Here is a 24989-nt window from a genome sequence, read left to right on the forward strand (position 1 = left end):
TTCGTATCATAAGTTAATAGTTGTTGTTTATCATTGTATATTTTTTAAATAAAAATATGATTTAGTTTTTGTTGTGTTATTTAGTGTAGCAAACTATACTCATTCAATTACACGAAAACTCACTTACTTTTAAAAAAATAAGATTTGCCCGTTTTTTTGTTAGCTGAGTGCGTAATACAACCTCTTTTTGTCTACATGTGAACGACGCACTTTTTTATCGCTTATCAAGCTTATTAGTCCAACAAACGTACTAGTCAGTTTACATTGCACCAAACAATATGAAAACTTGATGGTTTATAGTTTCGTCACGCTGAATACGAAAAAATATTAAAAAACATCCTGGTGCTTGGGGTCTGTGAGAAATAAGTTATCGCAAAGTTTAAAACGTTCGTATCTCAAAAACGGTGGTACCTATACAGTAAAATAGATCACACCATTTGACAGATCTTGCAAAATTTTATGAGATACGATTATTTATTTAAGTCTCAGGACCGTCAAATAGTAAGATAATCACTTACAAAAAGTTTCACAGGTTGAAAGTGCGAGTACGTACAGCTGTGATCTCCCCACCACGCGGCCATGCCTCTCTGCTCTCGGTAGTCATGTATATACACATAGCTATAACTATGCTCCCTGCCCCCATCAGCAGCGCGGCGCGGCTCCTGCTGTTACGTCTGCTCGTCAGCTTAAATATATATACGTATCGAAATATATAAACATATGTTCTGCTGTAAATGAGTGACTTGCGAGGAATAGAAAACATGATGTAAAATACAAATAATCGTACACGTGGTGTAAAAAATACTTAATGTGGGCTCTTCAGCCACCGAATTGATGAGCCAATCAGGAGGCTTGGAACAAGAGACCTTCCATATTGAATTTTTCACCAATGAGCGTTGAGAGCGCGTTGTTTAACTACTTACTCTTTATTGCTGAAAATTAATACAACTTACTTTGAAAAGCAGTATTAAATTAAAAGCTTCGTACGTACGATAACGTAAATCAGATTACCAGAGGTGAACAAAAAAACTGACTTTAGACGTTAAAATTCTCATGAAAAGAAAAAAAAATTGTAAAATTTGTATATTGAAATATTTCATAAACTTTATTTATTGCATATTTTACAAATAATCATATGATTATATAGAATTATATTCATACATAAATTAGTGCACCTAAGAAATTTTAAACATATTATTTATCGAGGAAATTTTTTACCCTGTACTCTTGTTAATGTGTAGCAGTAGTTAAACAACGCGCTCTCAACTCTCATTGGTGGAAAATCCAATATGCAGGGTCACTTGTTCCAAGCCACCTGATTGGCTGATCAGTTCGGTGGCTGAAGAGGTCCTTATGTATTTTTTACACTATAATCGTACACACAATGCTGTGAAAAGTTGTTTTTGCAACGAATAAATGTAGATTAAGTATAGCTACACAACAAATTTACATCACGTATTATTCGGACACTGTCACAATCTTACATAAGTATTGTACACATTCACGGCTGAAATGAGTGCCATGCCATTGAAACATGCGTGTACAAATACCTATGCAGAAATGCTGTAAAATCATGAAATACACTTACGATGTAGAAAAACTGGTGTTTATACTATTTTCTTACACTTTACTCGCAAGTCACTCATTTACTCTTCAACACGAGCAAATGTGCGATACTAGAAAGCTCTTACTGTCTTCGTACAGTGCTTATAAAATAAAGTCCACTGAAAAAAGTTTAAACTGTTTGTTTATGTAAAATACAATCGTCCCGATGATGTAGAGTGTGGAGCAGAACATATTTATGTTTACATATTTAGATACGTATATATATGTATGTATACATACATTAAATAAAATCCGCAGAGTGAACACTTAGTCTATATTATTTTGTTGTCAAAATTGAAAGCATTCTTGTATCCTTTAATAATTAAAATATATTTCATAAGACACTTGATGTTTAACGTTTATTTAAAAGTTCTTTGGTCCATGTATTGTATCAATTACTTTAATTATTTACTTATATAACAGCGACTATTTCAAAATATTGTACATTGATTCACTATACATACATTACATTCTCATCTTAAATAACTGTAAATAAATTGTAACTATATTTTTCCAAATGTATTCACATTAATTTGTGATCAAAATGTGTTCTGTGAAAAAAAAATTTTTTCCCAAGTTTCGATAACAAGGCCGATCAAAATTACTTTTCTGTGAACGGTACTTAGCCCACTCGGCCATGGTTACAAGGTGCCTAGCAAGTAACAGATGTAATATATAAGTTCTTTTTCATCAGAGCTCAGGTTACATATATTTCCCTATCATTGGTATAATTTGGTGGGAGTCGCTGCGTTTGCTGTGGAGATTTGGAGAGGTAGGGTATTGGCTATATATCTCCCTATCAAAAACTTCAATGCTGAATCAATGCTGAATCAACATTGATTTTAGCGTTGAATCAACGCTGAACCAACATTGAATCAACGTTAATTCAACGTTGATTCCATGAATGATGAAACACTGAAATCAGTCGTAATTTACATTGTTGATTCAACACTGATTCAACGTTGAATCGGCGTTGATTCAGCGTCGATCAAAACGTTAAAATTGAATTTTTAAAAATTACAAAGTAGTATAGTAACATTTGGGGCAGATATATTGGCGTTTATGGAGGTACTGTCCGTATGGTAACACCAAAACAGGGGGGCTTAGTTATTTGATGTGAAACTGTATTAAATACGCATTGTATTTTTTTACTATTAAATTAACGTTTAAATCAACACTGATTCAACGCTGATTCAATGTTGAATGAGTGTTGATTCAACGTTGAATCATTGTTGAATCAACAATGTAAATTACGACTGATTTCAGTGTTCCATCATTCATGGAATCAACGTTGATTCAACGTTGGTTCAGCGTTGATGTATCGCTGAAATCAACGTTGATTCAGCATTGATTCAGCATTGAAGTTTTTGATTGGGCTATGAATAAAGTAAGTGTACATACCCTAAGGTCAGTACACTCTAATATATATATAAAAAAGGCTATATATCTGCTCTGTTCCTCCACGACCGCCACTCGTGGACACGACTATACCTATATATACGGAAGGGGGCCAACCAATCAGAGGCGTGTAAGAGAGAGAAAGGTTGTACTGCTATTTGTCTTTTGTCTCTCTCATTTCGTCTCGCGGTCGGAGGATACAATAAGGTATTTTCACTTGTGACGTCATTCCAAGATGGCGCGATCACTGCGTTTCTTTTTCAAATTTGCACCAAATGTGCAAAACCAGCTGTGAAATTCATGAGGACGTCCCAACGAATGATAATGCGTTTAAAAACTTCAGGTTTTAATAAGCTATCAAATGAACACTAAATTTTTTACATCTTCACTTGGTAAGCAATGCAACAAAATGAGTGAAATTATCGCGGGCATAAAGTTGATTAAAAAAACATTTTATTTTTTGTACTTACCATGATCCAGTTATAACGAATTTGAAATATAGTCAATAGCGATTCCCGATGCATTAGAGGAAATTTTTCGTTTGTTTGCCAAAAGTGTAGTTTTAATGAAAATCAGTACAGAAAAAAAAGTACTGCAATCAGGCGGATTGTACTCGTCTACTATACATATATGTATGGTTGCAAGCTTTCTCGCCTCCGCGATCAAAACAAAGTCCCATAACCTCTGACGAGCTGTCAAAATTGAAGCAGTGTGTGGCAAAAACATGAATAAAAGTTGTTGTATAAGTGGTTGTCACGATAAATCTGCGAAATAATGTTGTCTTTGCATAGATAAAAAAATGATTTCATTTCGTTCCTCTGCACTGATACTTTTGTATTTTTTATTATCCGGAGAAATCACAGATGCAATACGGAAAAAAGATTTCGCAGATTTATCGTGACAACCACTTATACAACAACTTTTGTTCATGTTTTTGCCACACACTGCATCAATTTTGACACCTCGTCAGAGGTTATGGGACTTTGTTATGATCGCGGAGGCGAGGAAGCTTGCAACCATACATATATGTTTGGAGGTCATTGTACGGACCTCGCAAAAGAGAGCTTTTGCACGAGCACGTGGGCGAAGGATCATGTAAAGAAAAGGGGGAACACACAAGTAACTTAAAGTATCTTTAATGCCACAACGTTGAGCTTTACATGAACTTGATTATTGACTTAATTTAGATATAAAGAGTAATTGCTTAGAAAAGTGTTTATGTATATAAAAGAACTAGATTCTTCTTGGGTACGCACTCTTGGCCAGAGAGCACGCACAGGCCGTCGAGCTAGGCGGCGTCCCGCGCGCAGACAGACCTTCCTTTTGTTCCCGAGTTTCCGACTTCTCCTCCGGCCTCTCTTCTCCCGCCTCAGCTGTGGTGGTAAAGCCCTGGCGTGTGCGAGCGAGCAGGACGGTCACAGCACCACGGTGATCAAGCGCGGCGCCCTTCCCGTTCCTTAGCGCGTGTGAGAGAGAAAAAGGCCGACTGCGCTAGTCGAAATCCTCTCTTGGCATCAGCGTCTGCTTGCGACGTTGGCACGTCGTTGGCGCGCTGGGCCGAGCCGCCACAACCACTCCCCTTCTAGTGACCTTCGCAGGAAGCGAAGGGAATGTTACGTGCTTTGGTATGGTATGCACTGGAGGCTCCGGGCTGGTGGCTTCTGATGTTGGTTCTGGATCTGGGAGTTGCTGTTGTTGTTGTTCGTTGGTTTGTTGAGACGGTTCCATCGCTGGAAGCTGCTCGTTGATTTGTTGAGGCGGTCCCGTTGCTGGAGGTTGTTGCTGAGCAGTCTGGTTTGCACAGCTGGACTCCGCAGGTTCCAGATACGCGGGTTTCAGTTGGTCGACCGACACGACCTTCTCCAGCCCATTGACCTCGATCACATAAGTTCTATTTTCCGTCCTTTTAATGACTCGGTGCGGGCCTGTATAAGGCAGTTCAAGCGGCTTTTTAATACTATCCACTCGCTTGAACACATGCGAACACTTCTCCAGGTCTTAGTGCACGAAAGGGCGTGCGGTGGTGTGTCTGGTTGCTGGAACCGGCCGGATGGCCCTGAAGAGTCTGCGAAGACTTGCGACAAAACTTGACTTGTCTGCCCGCACTGATTCCGACACGAAAAATTCGCCTGGTATGCGCAGGGTAGTGCCATATAGCATTTCTGCAGGGGAAGCCTCGAGGTCCTCCTTAAAAGCCGTTCTCAGCCCCAGCCCCCAGCATGACCGTGGGAAGGCAGTCCAGCCAGGACTGTGGGCAGCACCGGAGCGCAGCCTTCAAGGTGCGATGGAACCTCTCCACCATGCCGTTTGACTGGGGGTGGTACGAAGTCGTGCGTATAAGCTGTGCGCCTATGGCCTTGGCGAGTCCGACAAAGAGCTCAGACTTGAATTGCGCCCCTCGGTCTGACGTGATGTAGAGTGGTATTGAATCTTAGGATGTACTCCAGATGTCGAGCTTGCCGGGGCGATGCCTTATCGGAGCGTTGTTGCGGGGCATGAACAAGCGGATTATGGTCTGTGTAGATGGTAAAGTGCCGTCCCTCTAGGATCCTCTCAAAGTACTTGACAGCTTCGTAAATTGCCAACAGTTCCCTGTCGTACGTGCTGTATCGGCGTTGAGTGTCGGTCAGCTTCTGAGAAAAAAATTAGAGGACGCCAGACGCCGTTTCGCTGTTGCTGCTCTAGTGCCGCCCCAATTGCAGCATCCGACGCGTCTGTTATGAGCGATAGCGGCGCTGTGGGAAGGTAGAAAGTCGTGCACGCGGCATTTGCTATGCCGTCCTTGCATTTTTGAAAGGCTACATCTGCTTCACGTGTCCACGACAGCTTGGCCTTCTTAGGAAGACCCTTGAGTAGGTCGTGGAGTGGCGCTTGTAACTCGGCAGCATGAGGTGTGCAGCGCCTGTAGTAATTGATGACGCCGAGGAAACGTCGCAGCTCGGATGTAGTGTCGGGCTTGGGAAAGGCCTGAACGGCCTCCACTTTGGCGGCCGGAGGCTGGAAACCCTCCTTCGAAACCTTGTAACCGAGGTAAACTATCTGCGGCTGTCCTATGGAACATTTATCTGGGTTGATGTGCAGTTTAGCCTCCTGCAGAGTCCTCAACAGCTGACGCAGATGGTCCAGATGTTGCTTGTGGTCCTTGGATACAATGAGTATGTCATCGATGTACTTCTTGGCAAACGGCAGCTTCCGCAGGACATGGTCGATTGATCTCTGCATCGATTGTGCGGCATTCCTGAGGCCGAGAGAAGTACCTAAAAATTCAAACAGGCCGAAGGGTGTGGTTACTGCTGTTTTCTCCACATCTTCCTTGGCTATCGGAATTTGATAAAAGGCCTTGCGTAAGTCTATCGTCGAAAAGATTTCGCCTTCGCTCTCCTGCAGTAAGTCTTCGATCACTGGCAGCGGGTATCGGTCCGGGATGGTGATGGCGTTCAGGCGGCGATAGTCACCGGTAACACGCCACGTGCCATCCTTCTTTGGTACCATGTGCAGGGGGCTGGCCCATTGGCCCGAAGAAGGCTGAACTATTTCCTTATCCAGCAGCTCGGCAAATGTTTTCCTGGCCGCAACCAGCTTGTCGCCGATCAACCTGCGAGGGCGCTCGAATACGGGTGGCCCGGTGGTAGAGATGGTGTGCTCAATTGGCAAGCCGGGAACCTGGATTGGGCTGGTGTTGGGACTGAAGACGTCGGCAAATTCCTTGAACAGAGCGTCATACTCACGTGCCAACTCGCTGTCGTTGATTGGTAGCACGGGTGCAATGGTCGTCACGGAGTGTAGCTGAGCCGGTGCGAGCGTGCCATCAGTCGTCAGCCCAGTTGTTGGGTCCATGAGGCGGCCATTCTTTAGATCCATCAAAAGCCCATACCTCAGCAAGAAATCAGCACCCAGAATGGCGTACGGCACATCAGCGATGATGGTGTCGCAGATGTAGTCTCGCCTCATGCCAAGATTAAGCGAGAGCTGTTTATGGCCAAAGGTGTTGATTGTTGTTGTGTTTGCGGCGTGTAGCACGAGACTCCGTTGTGGGGGGGGGGGCTCTTTGACCGTATGCAGTGGCAGGAGAGAAACCACAGAGCCAGTGTCCACGAGGAATGTGACGTTGCTGCGCCTGTCGCGGATGTGCAGACGTTTATCCTGATGAGACCCTGCCTCCGACATCTGCGGCGGAGGGGGGCCTACTGGTTTCCCTGCTGCCCTGAGTTGTCCGAGTACGTGCAAGGCTGCTCGCAGTTGCGCGCCTTGGCTTTAAACCTTCTGTGGTACCAACACCAATCCTGGTTTGGCGCGGCTGATCGGCTGCGACTGCGGTTGTTGGACTGTGAACGGGTGCGAGAGCGGCTGCGACCTTGGCGTCCAGCCTGTTGGATGTTGCTTGGGCGGACTTTGAGGGCCAGCTGGGATAGAGCAGCTTCCACCGCTCTTAGGCGTTCGACCAGCCCGCTCTCGGGGGGTGATCTGCTTACTGCCACGACACCTCCGATGCTGTTAGCCACGATTTCATCAGCCGCTGTAAGAAGCTCTTCCGTGTTATCGGACCTGAAAATCTTTAAGAGATTTTGAGCGTTTATTGGGAGCAAGGATTTCCATTTGACTAGCAGAGTGTCGTCCTGCATGCGAGAGCCTGCAAGGGACTTCATCTTGCGCCAGAGTTGTGAGGGCTTCATATCCCCTAGCTGTAAGTTTGTGAGGAGGTTATGAAGCTTTGTCTCATCGGAGTCCGTGGTACGTTTAAGTATCTGCTCTTTTAATGCCTTGTATTTATCTGTATCCGGTGGGTGCTCCAACAGGTCAGACACCTCGCTCACCGTCTGGTTGTCCAACACGCCCAGCACCTGGTAGAACTTTTGGGCGTCGTCTGTTACGCCGTTGGCAGCGAAAATGCCTTCTATTTGAATGAACCAGATGTGTGGCTGGTCGCGCCAGAACGGCAGCATGCTGAGCTTGTTGCTCATCTCAGCTTCGTTTTGTGGGTCTGTTGGATCGGAAATTATCGGATTACCTTGTATATGCAGGGGGAGGGGGCGCGGTATTTTTGGCCTCCTCCCCCTCGTGCGTGTTGCTTTCTGGAACCTCCCACGGCGTGCCGACGTTGTACGGAACGGTCTGGGTTTCAAAATTGTAGAGGGGCCCTCAGGGGCCGTACCATATAACTTTTTTTTGCTTCACCGGCCTATGTTATAACATAGGCCAGTTTACAGAAAAATAGTTATGTGGTACGGACCCGGGCGCCGGAGGAAACGGCAGCAGGTCAAATCCGGCAAGGTTTTCCTCGTTCCAATAAGTGTCGGGGTGCCGCACTGTGATGTTGGTCGGCAGCCTTGGCCTTGGGCGTGCAGGAGAAACCTGGAAAGGCGATACCACCATGGACTGGTTGTTTGCTTCGGCTGTGAGCCGCTGCTCGTTCCCAGGTTGAGAAGACCCACGGCCGCGTGAACGCCCTAGCCCTAAACTGCGGGTTTCTACCGGCATAGGCTGGGCAAACACCCACGCACGGGAGAGAGAAATTTAGTTTTTATTTTGAGGTTATGTTGTTCGCCACGCTACGCACTGTCTCGCACTCTAGGGCACCTTGGCGCTCGAGGAGACTAAGGTCACACACATACACAAGGGAAAAAGTCAGTGTTCGGGTTCGTATGGTGCTTCACTGTTAGCTCACTGATCGGGGTCACCACTTTAAAGGTCATTGTACGGACCTCGCAAAAGAGAGCTTTTGCACGAGCACGTGGGCGAAGGATCATGTAAAGAAAAGGGGGAACACACAAGTAACTTAAAGTATCTTTAATGCCACAACGTTGAGCTTTACATGAACTTGATTTTTGACTTAATTTAGATATAAAGAGTAATTGCTTAGAAAAGTGCTTATGTATATAAAAGAACTAGATTCTTCTTGGGTACGCACTCTTGGCCAGAGAGCACGCACAGGCCGTCGAGCTAGGCGGCGTCCCGCGCGCAGACAGACCTTCCTTTTGTTCCCGAGTTTCCGACTTCTCCTCCGGCCTCTCTTCTCCCGCCTCAGCTGTGGTGGTAAAGCCCTGGCGTGTGCGAGCGAGCAGGACGGTCACAGCACCACGGTGATCAAGCGCGGCGCCCTTCCCGTTCCTTAGCGCGTGTGAGAGAGAAAAAGGCCGACTGCGCTAGTCGAAATCCTCTCTCGGCATCAGCGTCTGCTTGCGACGTTGGCACGTCGTTGGCGCGCTGGGTCGAGCTGCCACATATGTATAGTAGACGGGTACAATCTGCCTGATTGCAGTACTTTTTTTTCTGTACTGATTTTCATTAAAACTGCCCTTTTGGCAAACAAACGAAAAATCTCCTCTAATGCATCGGGAATCGCTATTGACTATATTTCAAATTCGTTATAACTGGATCATGGTAAGCACAAAAAATAAAATGTTTTTCTTATTAACTTTATGCCTGCGATAATTTCATTCATTTTGTTGCATTGCTTACCAAGTGAAGATGTAAAAAATTTAGTGTTCATTTAATAGCTTATTAAAACCTGAAGTTTTTAATCGCATTATCATTAGTTGGGACGTCCTCGTGAATTTCACAGCTGGTTTTGCACATTTGGTGCAAATTTGAAAAAAAAACGCAGTGATAGCGCCATCTTGGAATGACGTCACAAGTGAAAATACCTTATGCTTCCTCCGTGTATATATTCTTTACGAGCAGACGCAACAGCAGGTGCCGTGCCGCGCTGCTGATATATAGTTATAGCTATGTGTATATATATACATAACTACCGAGAGCAGAGAAGCATGGCCGCGTGGTGGGGAGATCACAGCTGTACGTACTCGCACATTCAACCTGTGAAACTTTTTGGAAGTGATTATCTTACTATTTGACGGTCCTGAGACTTAAATAAATAATCGTATCTCATTAAATTTTGCATGATCTGTCGAATGGTGTAATCTATTTTACTGTAGGTGCCACCGTTTTTGAGATACGAACGTTTTAAACTTTGCGATGCTTTTTTCTCACAGACCCCAAGCACCAGGATGTTTTTTCAATATTTTTTCGTAATCAGCGTGGTCGAAACTATAATCCGTCAAGTTTTTATTGGGATTATGCCTCTACCACGTGACCTCAGTATATATATGACTAATATAGATGCGAAATAACACAGGTCTTATGGGAGGAATCTTGTTTTTATTTTTTTTTCGCACTTAAAAAGATATTGAGCTTTAAAAGGTTGTTAATTCCATGTTACTGACATTATGAGAGTTACGTAGTTATTTTTTTCCTTTGGTGAATTCGTTCATGAAGGTTGAAAAAGCGTTTAGAACGTATACGGAGTGCCGTTAACCCTACTTTGAGCTGTTTGTTTACCTCTGAGCATCAGCAGCAGTGGCGCAGCAGCAGCAACAGCTGAAACATAAACAGCTCAAAGTAGGGTTAAACGGCACTCCGTATACGTTCAAAACGCTGTTTCAACCTTTATGAACGAATTCATCAAAGGAAAAAAATAACTACGTAACTCTCATTATGTCAGTAACATGGAATTAACAATCTTTTTAAGCTCAATATCTTTTTAAGTGCGAAAAAAAAATAAAAACAAGATTCCTCCCATAAGACCTGTGTTATTTCGCATCTATATTAGTCATATATATACTGAGGTCACGTGGTAGAGGCATAATCCCAATATTGTTTGGTGCAATGTAAGCTGACTAGTACGTTTATTGGACTATATGCCGAATACGATTGAATTCTTTCACGCAGTGTAAGACTTCTTTGCACAAATTCAAAGAGAAATAGTAGGGGAACTTTCTTTGACGCAATTCGGAGCTCTTTTCTGCAGGAAACTGCGGTTTTATTTTACGAGCGTTTTACTCGCCTGTACTCTAGACGGACAGATATTCGCGACCCCTACAACAGAAGGTCCTTATGCTGTAGGGGTCGCGAATATCTGTCCGTCTAGTATACGTACGCAACATTCTCTGTGTATGTGCTCTGAAATGAAGAATAATGTAGTTTTTCATGGCTTGCTCAGTCTGTATGTTCATTGCTGGTTGCAATGATTGTAGAATTGCTTGAATGTATAAAGCTATGTGCTTCTTACTGTAAGTATCAACATGCATCTTTCAATTAAATTTTTATCCAAGAATTTGTGTCGATACACACTTGACTATAAAATATACCACTGCTGAACTTGCGTATGAGTTGGATTCATGATTCATGACACATAGGATGCATAATAGGTGACTAATCTAGTCTTGTCAGGCTACTAGTGCATTTAAGTTCCTGTCTACTTCGTATTCTTGGTGAGTGAAATGAAGGAAATTCATTTTACACCTCATTGCACACTGCCACATAACTTTTGTAGGAAGATATTCATGTAATAGTAGATTTAAAACATCTATATACATGTGTACATACTCCAGATTGGGTCAGTACACTACAATATAGAAAAAAATCTGTTTTTCTCTTCCAAAGTTATGTGGACAGTAGTAGGTAGAATAATAATGACATGTCTTGCTTGTTAAAGAGAAATAAAGATGATGTATTTTAGTTAAGTATCAAAGAGATAAGGAAGGCAAGATTAAATTGCTGCCATTGAGTGGTGTCTCTACTATTTCTAAAACATCGAGGCGTGAAAAAAAGCAGACAATCAATGTTGACTCCCAGATGTCTGTGTGCTTAGGTATACTGCATGCATGGAAGTGGATCGCATGTTTAACAAAAGCAAGTATACTCGTGGAGCTGTAAATACTTATATTTGCTGTTCCAGAGCACGAATGGTTAGTGTTAGTTAATAAATACTAAAAATGTTTACATGTTCTATATTTAGATGCATTGCACAATATTCAACTAGCATGTGCAGATGAATAGGGCTGCCGTATTCTGTAATTATTGATTAAACTACTCATGTAGACATCTTGTTAATAATAATGTTTGTTCATATTAATCTCTCTCTCTCTCACACACACACACACATAAATACTTTTATGTATAGTGTTCTATAGAATAGTAAATGAACAACGAAAAACATAGCACATTATCATTTATCATCCAAATATGGTACGTGTTCAGAAAATTGTTTTGAATAACTTTTGAACTGCCATAGGCATACAAAAGTAACATGTTGAAGATTATGATGAACATTGATTATTGCAGAATTCAGATTGATTCTTAATAATATCGAAATTACGTTGTATTTTTAATTTATTACGTGTACATGCACACTATAGTTCATTCATAACATTTTTCCTGCAGTATATACTGAATATACTAGTATATATACTAAAGCTGTTAGAAAAGTTAATATCAAATTTTACATTGAATATGTGCTTATTGAAGTACAGAATTTTACATTTTTTTATGATCCTTTAATTATGATGAATTGAAAGTTAGTGTTGGTATAAAAGCTTGCACGTACATTAGCACCCAAAAGTTTCAATATTTTTGAAGAAAGATAAGAGATATTAAGTCAAACAAATAAGCAGCACACAGCTAACTCAGTACAAAAGATGCCTTTATTTAAAAACAGTTTCTAAAAACTTAATAATACCAATTGCTCTGCTCAGTCGACGGTAACGGACTAGTATTCAAGACTCAGTTCACAAATTAAAAAATTTTTAAAACTGTTCATAAAAAATATACCTATATTTTTTAAATGTAATAGAAAACAAAGTTAATGACGAAAATAATAAATTATTTTTATAAAATAGAATGAGTTATATCCTAAGAAAGTAGTTAATTCTAGTCTGAGAGAAAACTAGCACATAAAACGTCCCTTAGGCCAGAGGAATGAGAAAAATAGCACTCTTACCTACAGAATGGGACACAGCTAATTTTATTCGTTGATATGCAAGGATGATGGTGCTAAAATAGGTCAAATTTTGAAGGTGAGAAACAATGTCAAATTGAGAATATATTGTAATTTGCCTAAATATATTATAAATACAACAAAAAGAATGTCTTTAACTTGTAGGTATTGGAATTTCAAACAATGCGAGATCAGTTGAATTGAATTTGGTAAATAGCTTATGGGCAGATTAACAAACTAGTGTTAAACATAGCCAAATTTTAAGTTATTTTTAATTTTAAATATATATATGTCCGATGTACTTAAAAATTTGTGAAAATATGTCTGATTATGGTTTATATTATGATTTTAAATATACCATTAAATGTCAATAAAAATTTTTTCATGTGCTTACGTAAAATCGTTATTTGTTTGTAAAAAAAGCATTAAATTATCAATTATTTTTTATAAGTCTGAATCGAATAAAATGATCGATTAGGGGCTCATTTTTTTTTGAGACCTATATTTTACAATGATACTATAGGCGTAGTATTGTTTCATTTCAAGACTGCAAAGTTGACAGAAAAATGTGCTTTTGATTGTGTGCTCCTGACGTTATGATTTATGAGTTGAGTATTGAAGATGAAAAAGATGAAAAAAAATGTGAAAAAAGTTTTCATTGAATAACATCAACTTTCTCGTTTTATAACTGGTTAAATACATTTTTATCATACTGCGCCGAAAGTAGGAACTTTCGTCTCGCTACGAAAATCCCTTCTCTCGGCGCAGGATTGATGAAAAACAGAATACGCACCACTTTCAGAGGTTAAGAAATGCATTAGATTTCACGTTAACCACGTTAACCACGTGAAATCTAAGACAGTCTTAACCTCGCTCACTAGGTGCGTAATGTACTATTAATGATATATTTTGGACCATAATGGATATATTCCCACAAATTTTTAAGTACTTAGGACTTTTATTATGTAATTTGAAAACAAATTGGAATTCGGTAACTTTTAACAGTAATATGTTAATCTGTCCATAAATTATTTGCGAAATTGAGTTTGACTGGTTTCGAATTGTTCGAAATTCTAATACCAACAAGTGAAAGAAAGTCTAATTGTTATTTTAATAATACATTTTCGGCAAATCAGAATAAAATCGATTTATTGCGATTTTTGCATAATATATCTTTAATTTGTCATTGTTACTTCCGAAATTGGATCTATTTCAGCACAATATTTGTTGGGTACAAACGAATAAAATGTGCCATGTCCTATCCTGTGCGTAATCAAGCGACAATATAGCTCTTTTTCATCTAATTCTTCTGTTTTAGCTCTAATGGCGTACAAAAGCGCCTATTTGCCACATATCTACCAGTGTGTTAGTGGCTTTCTGCTCATAAACTTTCTACTCATCAGTGAGTGTGGTTTTTTTTGATTTCCTGGAATTTTGTTTTGTTTTGTCCAAAAATAATTGTCAGTTGGTATCGCTGCTGCAAGTATATGTAAGAGCACCGTCATGTATGTATTTGCATAACTGTAAAAACTGTATGCAAATACAAGTAGAGTACAACGACTTGATTAATACTTTCCGGAATATCTCGAATTATTTCAGGGTTACCTATATTTTGCAAGGTACAATTTGAAAGTTGATATTTTTTTTTTATAAAACAGTTACCATCCTGATATGTAACTCCTACATTATGGTTAGAAAATTAAGATATATTTATGTTGTTCCATAAGAGGATGTGTATAGTGTGCGAACTTTGCGAGCAAATATCTCAAAATTTTCCAAGGTTAGAGACATAAATAAAAACACCTGGATTCAGCGAGTTCTTATCTATCAATTAAACTACCTACGACCTCTTAAGGGTGCGATTATATGGAGGCGGATGGACGTCCCGCAAGTTCGGGAAAACGATGCGCGGTCGTTTTGATTTAAAATACGAAAAGCCCACCTTGCATGTTGGTAATAATGTTTTTTTTTAAATTATCTGAAATAGCTGAACGTAATTTTTTTCAGCTCTACAACCTTTTTAATTTTTTCATTCCTGACTTCAATATTTTTTTCATGGTATTTGAAATAATTAAAAAAAAATTAATACCAACATGCAAGGCGGGAGAGCTCTCAGTGGCTTAGTTGTAGAGCGCTTGCTTTCCGCCTGGAGGGCTCGGGTTCGAGACCCCGCACCGCCACTTCGTGGCATGTACCTCTGTGATTTTTTCCACATGTCCTAATCACTGTGATAGCTCCTAGGCAGCTGGTGTAATGCTTACCATGCCATGCTGATAGTAAAGAACAACGGTGCCTGGGTACGAGGTGTAATGCATACCGTGCCGTCGGAACAGTAATAATCAGCGGTGCCTCGAGGGGGGAAGGTGGGCGACCCTCTCGTAATAAAATCGCTTCGTAAATTGTCATTTAAAAAGCATGAATTGTGGCGTTTCGGAGTCTACTGTATACCCATAGCCATTAAATAACAACAACATGCAAGGCGGGCTTTTCGTATTTCAAATCAAAACGACCGCCCATCGTTTTCCCGACCTTGTGGGACGTCCATCCGCCTCCATGTAATCGTACCCTAAGGGAGTTGGGTCGCTCCCGCAGAGAGTTGAAGGGGAACACGTGTATGAGCATAAAGCGCTGTGATAAAGTCTGCTGTACTAACCTAGCCTAAAAATATCCGCCCTTTTGATTACGGAAAATGCATTTGTGTTGAACCCGCCAGTACTCGTTAATGTTTAAATAATATACTTAGAAAAAATTACAGAATATTCTTCGAGGTATCTAGTGTCTTATGGTATCCGCTTTGAGGGCAATTCCGAAATCGCGCCCCCACTGGACACTTTGAGAACGATTGGCCGTGATTAGAAAAAATAATCATTACGAAATCAAGCTTCCGGCTCTATTCACCAGATTGCCAACCTTTAAATGTCGCTTCTCTAAAAGCATTTGGAAATCAATTTATAGTACTGTCCTTTTCTAATCACGACCAACTGTTCTCAAAGTGCTCAGTGGGGACGCGATTCCGGAATTGCGCTCAAAGTGAATCAATCATATAGCCTTAATACTTTCTCTATGGGATATAAAAAATAAGGAGTGACCCGATTGTGTTCAAATTTAGTGACAACATCCATGAAATGTTTCTTTACAACATATAATTTTTTTGAAACATTTTCATCGTTAAGTAAATTGCGACCCAACTCCCTTAACTCCCTCTGCTGGAACCCCTTGGGCAGTGGTTCAAAACAGAAAGGGCTATATATAGGTGAATAAAAGAGAGACATTATCCTTTAAGCGATGTATGTATATATTCGAGGAGGTGTATGACTGATGTAATTACTGTAGGACAAGACACCAAGCAGCTAGTCGTGTATATTATAGAATAGTCGTTTACAGACTGATTAAAGTTAAACAGGCATACATGTGACAAGATACTCAACTCATGGACTATATACCATACGTACCAACGTATGAGTTAGTGATAATTCACTGTATAAATACATATACGAGTCATTTCACAAAAACTGCGATATTTTTACGCCCTAATTGCGATTTTTTAAATTAAATATTTAGAGTTTTTTAATTATTTTTTCCAGTTATATATGGTCCAAACTAGTTGGAAACTGTTGGACCTGACTCTACGATCATTTAGTAAAGCCTATGTTAATTTACATGCATTTTTTAAATAATTTAAAACGAGCGTTACGGCAATGACAAGTATGTCATTATCGTAACGGTACTTTTTTGCGATTGTGAAGCCTCAAGATAAAATTTTTCAACGAAACCTCGTTTGTCACATCTGCACCCTATTCGCTCCGAGAATATATTTGGAGGGGCTAAAACGATATGCACCAACGCCCATGGTGTCGATTGAGTGAAACACAGGGGGCTACCAGGGCATCAAATGCACGTTGTTTGTAGATATCTTTAAATATTTAAAAAAGTAAGCATTTACTCGTGATACATGAAGCGTAAAGCATATAGTGAACTGAATTATTAGTAATTGCCTTTTTATCCCATGTAAATCAAAGCAGGCGTTTTTTTTACAGCCGTTAAAAGTATGAAAAGCCTGCGAGAGTATGATGTGCATATAGTGTATATAGTCCATCCAAATGGTTAATTGATAACTTGGCCAAATTAAATAATTTGTGGTGCGCAATTCAAAAGTGGCAAAACTAGGCTTACAAATAAAATGTTTCGTACTTGAAAATAAAAATTTTTTTTTTTGGTTCTAAATTATCAGATAAAAGTGCTCAACACCTGAAACTTTTAGATAATACAGTTTTAAAAAATTAAAAAATCAATGTATAGCTGCCTGAAGCCGCAAAAAAAGAAATTTTTAAATGCTTCACGTTACGGTAATGACATTTTGGTATGTTTTTTCAACCTTACGGTCACGCATGAAAATTTTTCGATATAATCTCAATTGTGAATTTAGGGACAATTGGTTTACATTGTTTAAAAAAAGGTCCGACTCGAAATAATTCGATCCATCGTTTTTAAACATAAGTGTCATGGAATATCGCATTTTTTGTAAAATGACCCATATACTTACAACATGTTCCCTCAATTAATAAAAGGATTTAAACAAAATGAATAATTGTTTCCATGCAAAAAAAAAACGTTATAACATTAATTAATTTATATTGTGAAAAATGGTTATGTAATAGTCTTTCAATAGCTTAAAGCAGTTTCCTTCTTAATATCTAACTTGCACTATAATATTCAAGTTAAACAAACAGAATACTTGGACTTTCTTTAGCTTTGGCACAAACTTGATTCATATTTTATTTTCTTCAACTTTCTCTATGATGAAATGATGGTGCTCAACAATGTGTTTTGTTCGAGGGCTATATTTATAGTTTTCTCTGTAAAATTGATCGCCCGCTTATTGTCACTGTAAATGGTAATCCCCTTCAAAATAGCATTTAACAAAATTAAAATGTTAGGTGAGTTTGATGTATTTTTATATTTTGTAAGAAATTTCTGAACCTTTATACACACAGGCAATGAATAGTATTCTTCCTAATGAATCTGTAGCCTTGAAAAGTTCTGATATCAAAATATAAAAATGGTAAAGTTTTTTTTTTTTTTTTTTTGCTGCAGTATACATTTTGTACGACATTCGTAGTATAATACTGTTTTGTACTCGTATTTTAACAAAATCAAACTAAGTAATATTGACTTTTGACTGGTACGTCATCCAAACCTTAAATCACATATAACTTTTTTGTTTTTGATTTTCGATTTTCTGTGAAAAATTGACTGCAAATCTGCCCAGCATAATAGTTATATGTAACCTATTGAATATTAGAATATCGTCACAATTGAAGAAGCTTAGTAATAAAAACAGCATGTAAAAGTTTCAATTATTTATTAATTTGCTTACTGTATATCTATGTACATAAATAAACAAATTCATATTGAATTACATCATGTATAAAAATACATCACATTTCTCGGCCAAGTTAAAAGTGATATTTGTTTCAAGGTAAGCAATGTATTTCTGTTGTATTTATAAATAACTTTTTTAATAACATTTCATCTTAATCATACAAGTATTCACTTCTGTTTCATTGTTGTAACACTACGTAGGCAAAATTTCACACTGAGAAGAGTGGTGTTAGCAAAAGTGTTATAACTATAATAAAAATAACTGTATTTTAAAGGAAAACTAAGACATACTCGCCATATTATAAAAATTATTATGCCACATAGCAAAACTAGATTATATTAAAATTTGCTATTCTACATTTATGTAAGTTATTTATATTTGACAAATACTATAGTAATTTTTACTTTGTTCAAAAATAATTTTCATATTAAAGTCAGCAAAAAAAAATATATATATGGGTGATTCTGCCGTAAATTGCTTGGATCGACTTGAGAAAATTTTTTAAAAAGAAGATGGTTAAAACAAATTTTTTTCATGGTATTTCTTCTGTACACAATATCAGTAACAAATATCCAAAGCGATGCAACTACCGAATTTGCTGGTCAAAAGTTACACGAAATTTTATAAAAGTCAGTTTTCATCGATTTTTGAATAATTTTATCTCTTTCTAACACATGTAGCTAAACTCCTTCAACAGTTAGAGTGTTCTTACTGGGCTGAAATGAAAGCTGGGATCAAGACCTATTGATTAAAAAAAAATTTTGTTCGGTTTTGTGCTTTCATTCGAAAGTTACAGCTGTTTCCATTAGAGCGTAAATATCGCTAATAATGTGATTTTGGCTGAAATTCAGTATTTTTCATAAAATCACTATAACTTTTCATTTGGGGCATAAAATTCAAAGATTTTTATTTTCATCATTAGGATTATATTTTTGCTTTCATTTAAGCCCAGATAAAGGCACCTAATGAAGTGCACCACTTGGCTTCCAACGTTGGAAGTAGCACCACCGTTTTTGCATTTATGTAGCGAAAAGAGGCTAATTGGACGAAACCCCAAGACACGTGTCTTGTCTTTTAGCCTAACAGTGATGAAAAACAAGTTTGGTCGGGATTGATTATTCTAAAATGAAAAAAAACGGCACTTTGAGGTGAGGTAGGGTCGGAATGGAAAAGTTTGGAATGGAATTTTCAATGTTTGTAGTGCTCGTACGACTCATAGACGTATTACAATGACTTGTCCACCCTTACTTTAATTACTAGCCTCAAATGCAATAAGAAACTGTAGTTTGCATACCTGCACACGTACACTGAGTCGGAATGGAAAATTCGACTCTAAATGATCGATTATCTCAATGAAGAAATTAATATATCGGTATTAGACAATATGTCAAGTAAAGTTGACAAAATTTAAAACAATTAACATTTTTAAAGTTTTGGATTTCATTACGGCACGTGAGTATGAGTACGGGACATGATTTGAGCAAGTTACAGCAGAATCACCCATATATATTTATATGGCATTCTGTATAGACGTGAGACCCCCCCTCGACAAAAATTGGTGAGGCGTGTCGAGGCGTACGAGGGCTTAAAATTTGGCTCAAGACCTCTTTTTTCAAATGCCGTGTGGCGATCGAGAATAATCCAATATGGCGGACCAATATGGCGGACCAATATGGCGACCTAAAGCAAGTGGGAGTATCCTAGAAATCAGGTTTTTTTATTATTCAGCTCTGGAAAGCTTTTGAAAGACGGGTAAAAAGATCAGATACATTTTGATATCATCACTAGACATGACCATTGCCCGAACTACAGTTACAAACATGTTTAACCACAGATAACCATAAAGAAAGTGACTAATAAGTGAAAAAAAATGTGATATCAGCTACCGAGGTCACCTAAGAGATATGATGACGAATTATTTTCGTGCAATTATGATATATCAACTTGATTGCTCCTTCCGCTATAACTACAAATGCGATTGAACAACCCTAACCTCAAATAAGTGACGAACGAAGTAGTTTTATGTTGTAATAAGGCTTCTAGCGCAGTTTAAAGAAGGAAAGAAGAGTTTTTTGGCGCCATATACATTCCTGAGTGACATGAAAACCAAGGCTTGAGCTGAAAACCCGATGCATCGTTCCTAACCTCAAAAAAGTGACCAGAGAAGCTGTTTTGACGTTGTAATGAGCGTGTCAACACGTTTTGAAGATCGGAAAAAGAGTTTTTTTAGCGCTATTTTCATCTCTGGAAAACATGAAGACCAAGGCTTGAGCTTGAAACCCGATGCATTGTCCCTAACCTTAAAAAAGTGACAAGTTGTATTCTGCTCAGTATCTTCTCGATAGTCTTGGATGCAAACGAGCAAGTAATTTCTACTCAGTTTTTGCAGATGAACGACAATATATCCAAAAACGCCTCTGAATACAATTAATGAACCCTAACAACAAAAACTGTTCAAAATTAATCATAAAAATACATCAATCCTGTCGAATACATCTAAAATTTCTGAAAAAAGGTTGAAAAAAAAAAAAAAAAAAAAAAAAAAAGTACACTTATAGCTTCAAAAACAATATTATTGGCACGGTTCTCTTATTACTACAATATATCGAAGTTAAAATAATAATATTCATTACAGGTATAGTAACATTCTTCATTTTATATCATATTTAAGTAATGTTGATTGTGTTGCGCTGGAATATCGTTACATTTGCAGATGATTATTTTTATTTAATAAGAAGCAATGATTCATTTGTATTTCAGAAACACTAGTTTTATAATTTGATGTTTTACGAGAAAATCTTTTAACAGTTAAGTAACTTGTATTTTTTTAAACTATGTTTGTTTTAATTGTAAATATAGTATTTTAATTTGGACAGATGAAAATTTTTCTTTTTCTTTTGATGTAGATCTTACATGTTACTTAACATCAACAACTATTACTTAATACAATATTTACAATTATTTACTATATTTTTTTATAGTTTTTCAATAACATCCCTTGATGAAATTTATGATTTCCCTTATTGTATTTTTATGATTAATTTTGAACAGTTTTTGTTGTTAGGGTTCATTAATTGTATTCAGAGGCGTCTTTGGATATATTGTCGTCCATCTGCAAAAAGTGAGTAGAAATTACTTGCTCGTTTGCATCTAAGACTATCGAGAAGATACTGAGCAAAATACAACTTGTCACTTTTTTGAGGTTAGGGACAATGCATCGGGTTTCAAGCACAAGCCTTGGTCTTCATGTTTTCCATAAATGAAAATAGTGCTAAAAAAACTCTTTCCGATCTTCAAAACGTGTTGACACGCTCATTACAACGTCAAAACAGCTTCTCTGGTCACTTTTTTGAGGTTAGGAACGATGCATCGGGTTTTCAGCTCAAGCCTTGGTCTTCATGTCACTCAGGAATGTATATGGTGCCAAAAAACTCTTCTTTCCTTCTTTAAACTGCGCTAGAAGCCTTATTACAACATAAAACTACTTCGTTCGTCACTTATTTGAGGTTAGGGTTGTTCAATCGCATTTGTAGTCATATGGGGAGGAGCAATCAAGTTGATGTATCATAATTGCACGAAAATAATTCGTCATTATATCTCTAAGGTGACCTCGGTAGCTGATATCACATTTTTTTCACTTATTAGTCACTTTTTTTATGGTCATCTGTGGTTAAACATGTTTGTAACTGTAGTTCGGACTATGGTCATGTCTAGTGATGATATCAAAATGCATCTGATCTTTTTACCCGTCTTTCAAAAGCTTTCCAGAGCTGAATAATAAAAAAACCTGATTTCTAGGATACTCCCACTTGCTTCTGGTCGCCATATTGGTCCGCCATATTGGATTATTCTCGATCGCCACACGGCATTTGAAAAAAGAGGTCTTGAGCCAAATTTTAAGCCCTCATACGCCTCGACACGCCTCACCAATTTTCGTCGAGGGGGGGTCTCACGTCTATACAGAATGCCCCATATATAAATATAAATATACACACACATATATATATATTCCTATCTTATATAGTAATTTTGGAGGGTTCAACACAACCGCCCTCAACCCCTCCTTGATCACCCTCGACCTCCCTCAGCCCCCCCTCTAGATAAGGTAAAACTTTAACAGTTGTGACGAAGTCGCAGCGTCCAGCACGCACACCCAGAGGCATGGCTGTGGTAACCTCTAGGTTATGTGTGCGTGTATGTGTGTGTGCTCGGCGTGATCGAGAAATGGCTCTCAGGCCATGGGTCGTGCGCGTGCGCTTGGTGAGCGGCTCTGACGTGACTCGGGCACGAGAGGTGTGGCTTGTTGGTTGGTGGCGGGTATGTTGCTCGTGACAGAGCCTCCACTCATGAGAGAGTAAAACGTTCTGAAACACGAGGACTAAACCGCTGGAGGCACTGGTACGACTTGCCGGTCGAAACCCATAAGCCAATAAAGATTAAAAGACGACTAAATAAATAAAAGAGGGCACTATTGTATAATCAGCCAATCAGCAATCGTTGATCGACGGTAGGCGATCGATCAAGGATTGTTGGTAGGGATTTTTCGAGGTATCGAGCAGGAAAAAGTAGCTGGAAACCAGCAGTTGGATTTTTCGCTATCTCCCGTTTTTGCTTTTGCGATGTCTGATTGTGGAAAAGCAACCCGAGAGATTCGGAGCAGCACCAAAGCTTACTGTGTGGCTCTTGATATCGTCTGGTTTTATTCTCTAAGGGTCTAGTAACTGGAGAAAAGCTTGAGGGTCATTGCTGGCTGGGTGCGATCGGGTGGCTAAGTGAGTTGGAGAGAGGAGAGAAGCCCGGAGCCGACATCCAGAACCAGGAGTTCCTTGACATCGACGGTCAAGAGTAAGTTAGTGAGTATGTTTTAGCTGTTTTTTTGGGGTTAGTGGCTGTACGCGACGCGTGGTAAGAGGAAACTTGGGTCGCGAGGTGCACTTCGTGCCCTCCTCGAGCATAGCTGGTAGTGACTCTGGGTCGCGAGTAGTGGCTTCGGAGAAAATTAGTAGTGGCCTCCTGGGGGGGCATTGTTAGTGGCTCGTTGGCGGGAATTTAGTGGCTCGCCCAGTGTTAGCTACTCGATCAGTGAATAAGTTTTTTAATAACTGCTGTGCGGGGCACTCTGGGTTGTGGCGTCGGAGTACAATGGTCGCATCAAAGAAGCTGAAGCCGCACAGTAGTACATGTGGCATTGTACTCGGGCTAGTAGTGTGCGTGTGTTAAACGGGCTGGGTACGACGTTACATAGTTTTTACGTCATTTATATTGGGTTAAATTTTTTGTTAGGTCCCTCCACCCCCACCCTCCTCATTCCCCCGCTTGATTTTAAGGAGCCCCCAGCTTCTACTCCATTCCCTCAGCCTCCCTCTAAATACGGTAAAGTTCTATCAGTTTTAAGTATATTTTTATGAGGTTAAATTTTTGTTTAGCTCACTTCACCCCCCTCAAAATTTTATCAGCAGCATCTCCTAGCTCAACGTTAATATTTTTTGTTCAAATGTTATAATTATTTTGGCTGTATAATTTGCTAGTACATTTCCATTCTGTCACTTTGTAAATACTTTCATTGGGTTGAATTTTTGTTTCGTCCCTTTCCACCTACTCTCATAACTCTATAACCCAACAACTGGATAAAATACACAATTTTGAAGAACTCCTCTAGTCCAGCCGCGTGTCTCCATGAGGTAAAATTATATCGATTTTCATGTCTTCTAGTTATATGACTATTTGCACCTTTTAACTGACCAACGCTGGCTTGCTCGACACAGTACCTATGGAGCTATTATTTTTTATTCACACAGATGGGCGAATAATAAATCAGTGCAATATTTTTTCTTCTCGAGAGCGGGCATATCTAGTGATGTGAGATGTCAGAAAAAACATGTATACTGCTTTATTACTAAAAGTAAATCGCGTATCCTTTGTCATTCCTTAACGCTTGCTCACTCATTTTTGACACTGTAGGTTGCCAACGAATGTAGCTATTATTTCTCATTTACATGCATGCAGTAGCTGTAACCGATGATTCACCGCTTCTTACTTAGGGTATAGTGTACGAGCGTAATATTTTTTCTTTTCGAGAGCAGGCGCATCAAGTGATGCAATATTTTTTTTTGAGAGCGGGCGTATCGAGTTGTTGGAAAGGAAATGTATACCCTTTCATTGAAAAAAGTGGACGCCCTTTCAACTGACCAACGCTGGCTTACTCAATGCAGTATCCTACCAAGAAATACAGCCAGCTTATGAATTTAAGTTTGAGATTACTAGGATAATAACAAAAATTTTAATTTAATATATATATTTGTAACAGCTTCAAAAAATACAAACAATTTTTTGATAGTCCTAGCCAGGACTGATTATTGACTTTTTTTTTTAATGTATCATATCCATCTTTCTTCGGATGAGAGCGAATATTTTCGGAATAATAATTTTCCTTGACTTTCGGTTGACATGCCTTAACGTGCTTTTCTATAAGAGGTTTTCGGCTATTTTGATCCTTCTCCTCTTCCTTACTGAGGCTCCCGTATTTTGGTTTGCTAAAGTACGGACCCATGTTTTTTATGTTGACTGCTCAATTGTCACTTGATAACTGAAGCTATACGCAAATTTTCATTAGCTTATAAGAAAGCACTAATGTCTTTGTACTACACACATTCATCGTTTTTGACATCAACATTATTATTAGTTTCACAGTCACTATCGATAGTAGCAGTATTAGGTATTATTCTAAGTACCCAGCTGTATTATCTTCATAAACGTAAATTCGGTTAGCATTTTTTGCTACAGCGTACAAGTGCTGCTGTAATTTTCCAATGGAACAATCGTCCTCGA

General features: G+C 38.9%; 3 protein-coding genes across 8 annotated transcripts in view; 1 reads left to right on the forward strand and 2 right to left on the reverse strand.

Annotated features, from left to right (window-relative positions):
* Window positions 1-1865, reverse strand: part of LOC106642730 (neuralized-like protein 2) — a 173354-nt gene extending 171489 nt beyond the window's left edge. The window contains exon 1 of the mRNA XM_089593820.1: window positions 1846-1865. The gene's annotated coding sequence lies outside the window, so the exon portion shown is untranslated. The remainder of the gene's footprint in view (window positions 1-1845) is intronic.
* A 5322-nt stretch (window positions 1866-7187) lies between these two features.
* Window positions 7188-24711, reverse strand: LOC149374450 (uncharacterized). Its single transcript, XM_089593725.1, has 2 exons — window positions 24486-24711; window positions 7188-7984 (listed from the first exon to the last, which is right to left on the reverse strand). The coding sequence occupies exons 1-2, from the start codon at window positions 24709-24711 to the stop codon at window positions 7188-7190; spliced, it is 1023 nt and encodes a 340-aa protein (XP_089449851.1).
* msn (serine/threonine-protein kinase msn) overlaps window positions 9365-24989 on the forward strand; it is a 176994-nt gene continuing 161369 nt past the window's right edge. The window contains exons 1-2 of one of the 6 annotated variants that reach the window (XM_014359017.3): window positions 10968-11273; window positions 11508-11750. The gene's annotated coding sequence lies outside the window, so the exon portion shown is untranslated. Of the gene's footprint in view, window positions 9385-10967; window positions 11274-11507; window positions 11751-24989 lie in introns of those variants that run through there. The other 5 variants (XM_014359016.3, XM_014359018.3, XM_089593638.1 and 2 more) reach the window with 5 other exon arrangements.

The sequence above is a fragment of the Copidosoma floridanum genome, unplaced genomic scaffold (assembly GCF_036245765.1).
Source record: "Copidosoma floridanum isolate Cflo_tuat_1 unplaced genomic scaffold, Cflo_Japanese_pri ptg000020l, whole genome shotgun sequence".
NCBI classification, from domain to species: Eukaryota; Metazoa; Arthropoda; class Insecta; order Hymenoptera; family Encyrtidae; genus Copidosoma; species Copidosoma floridanum.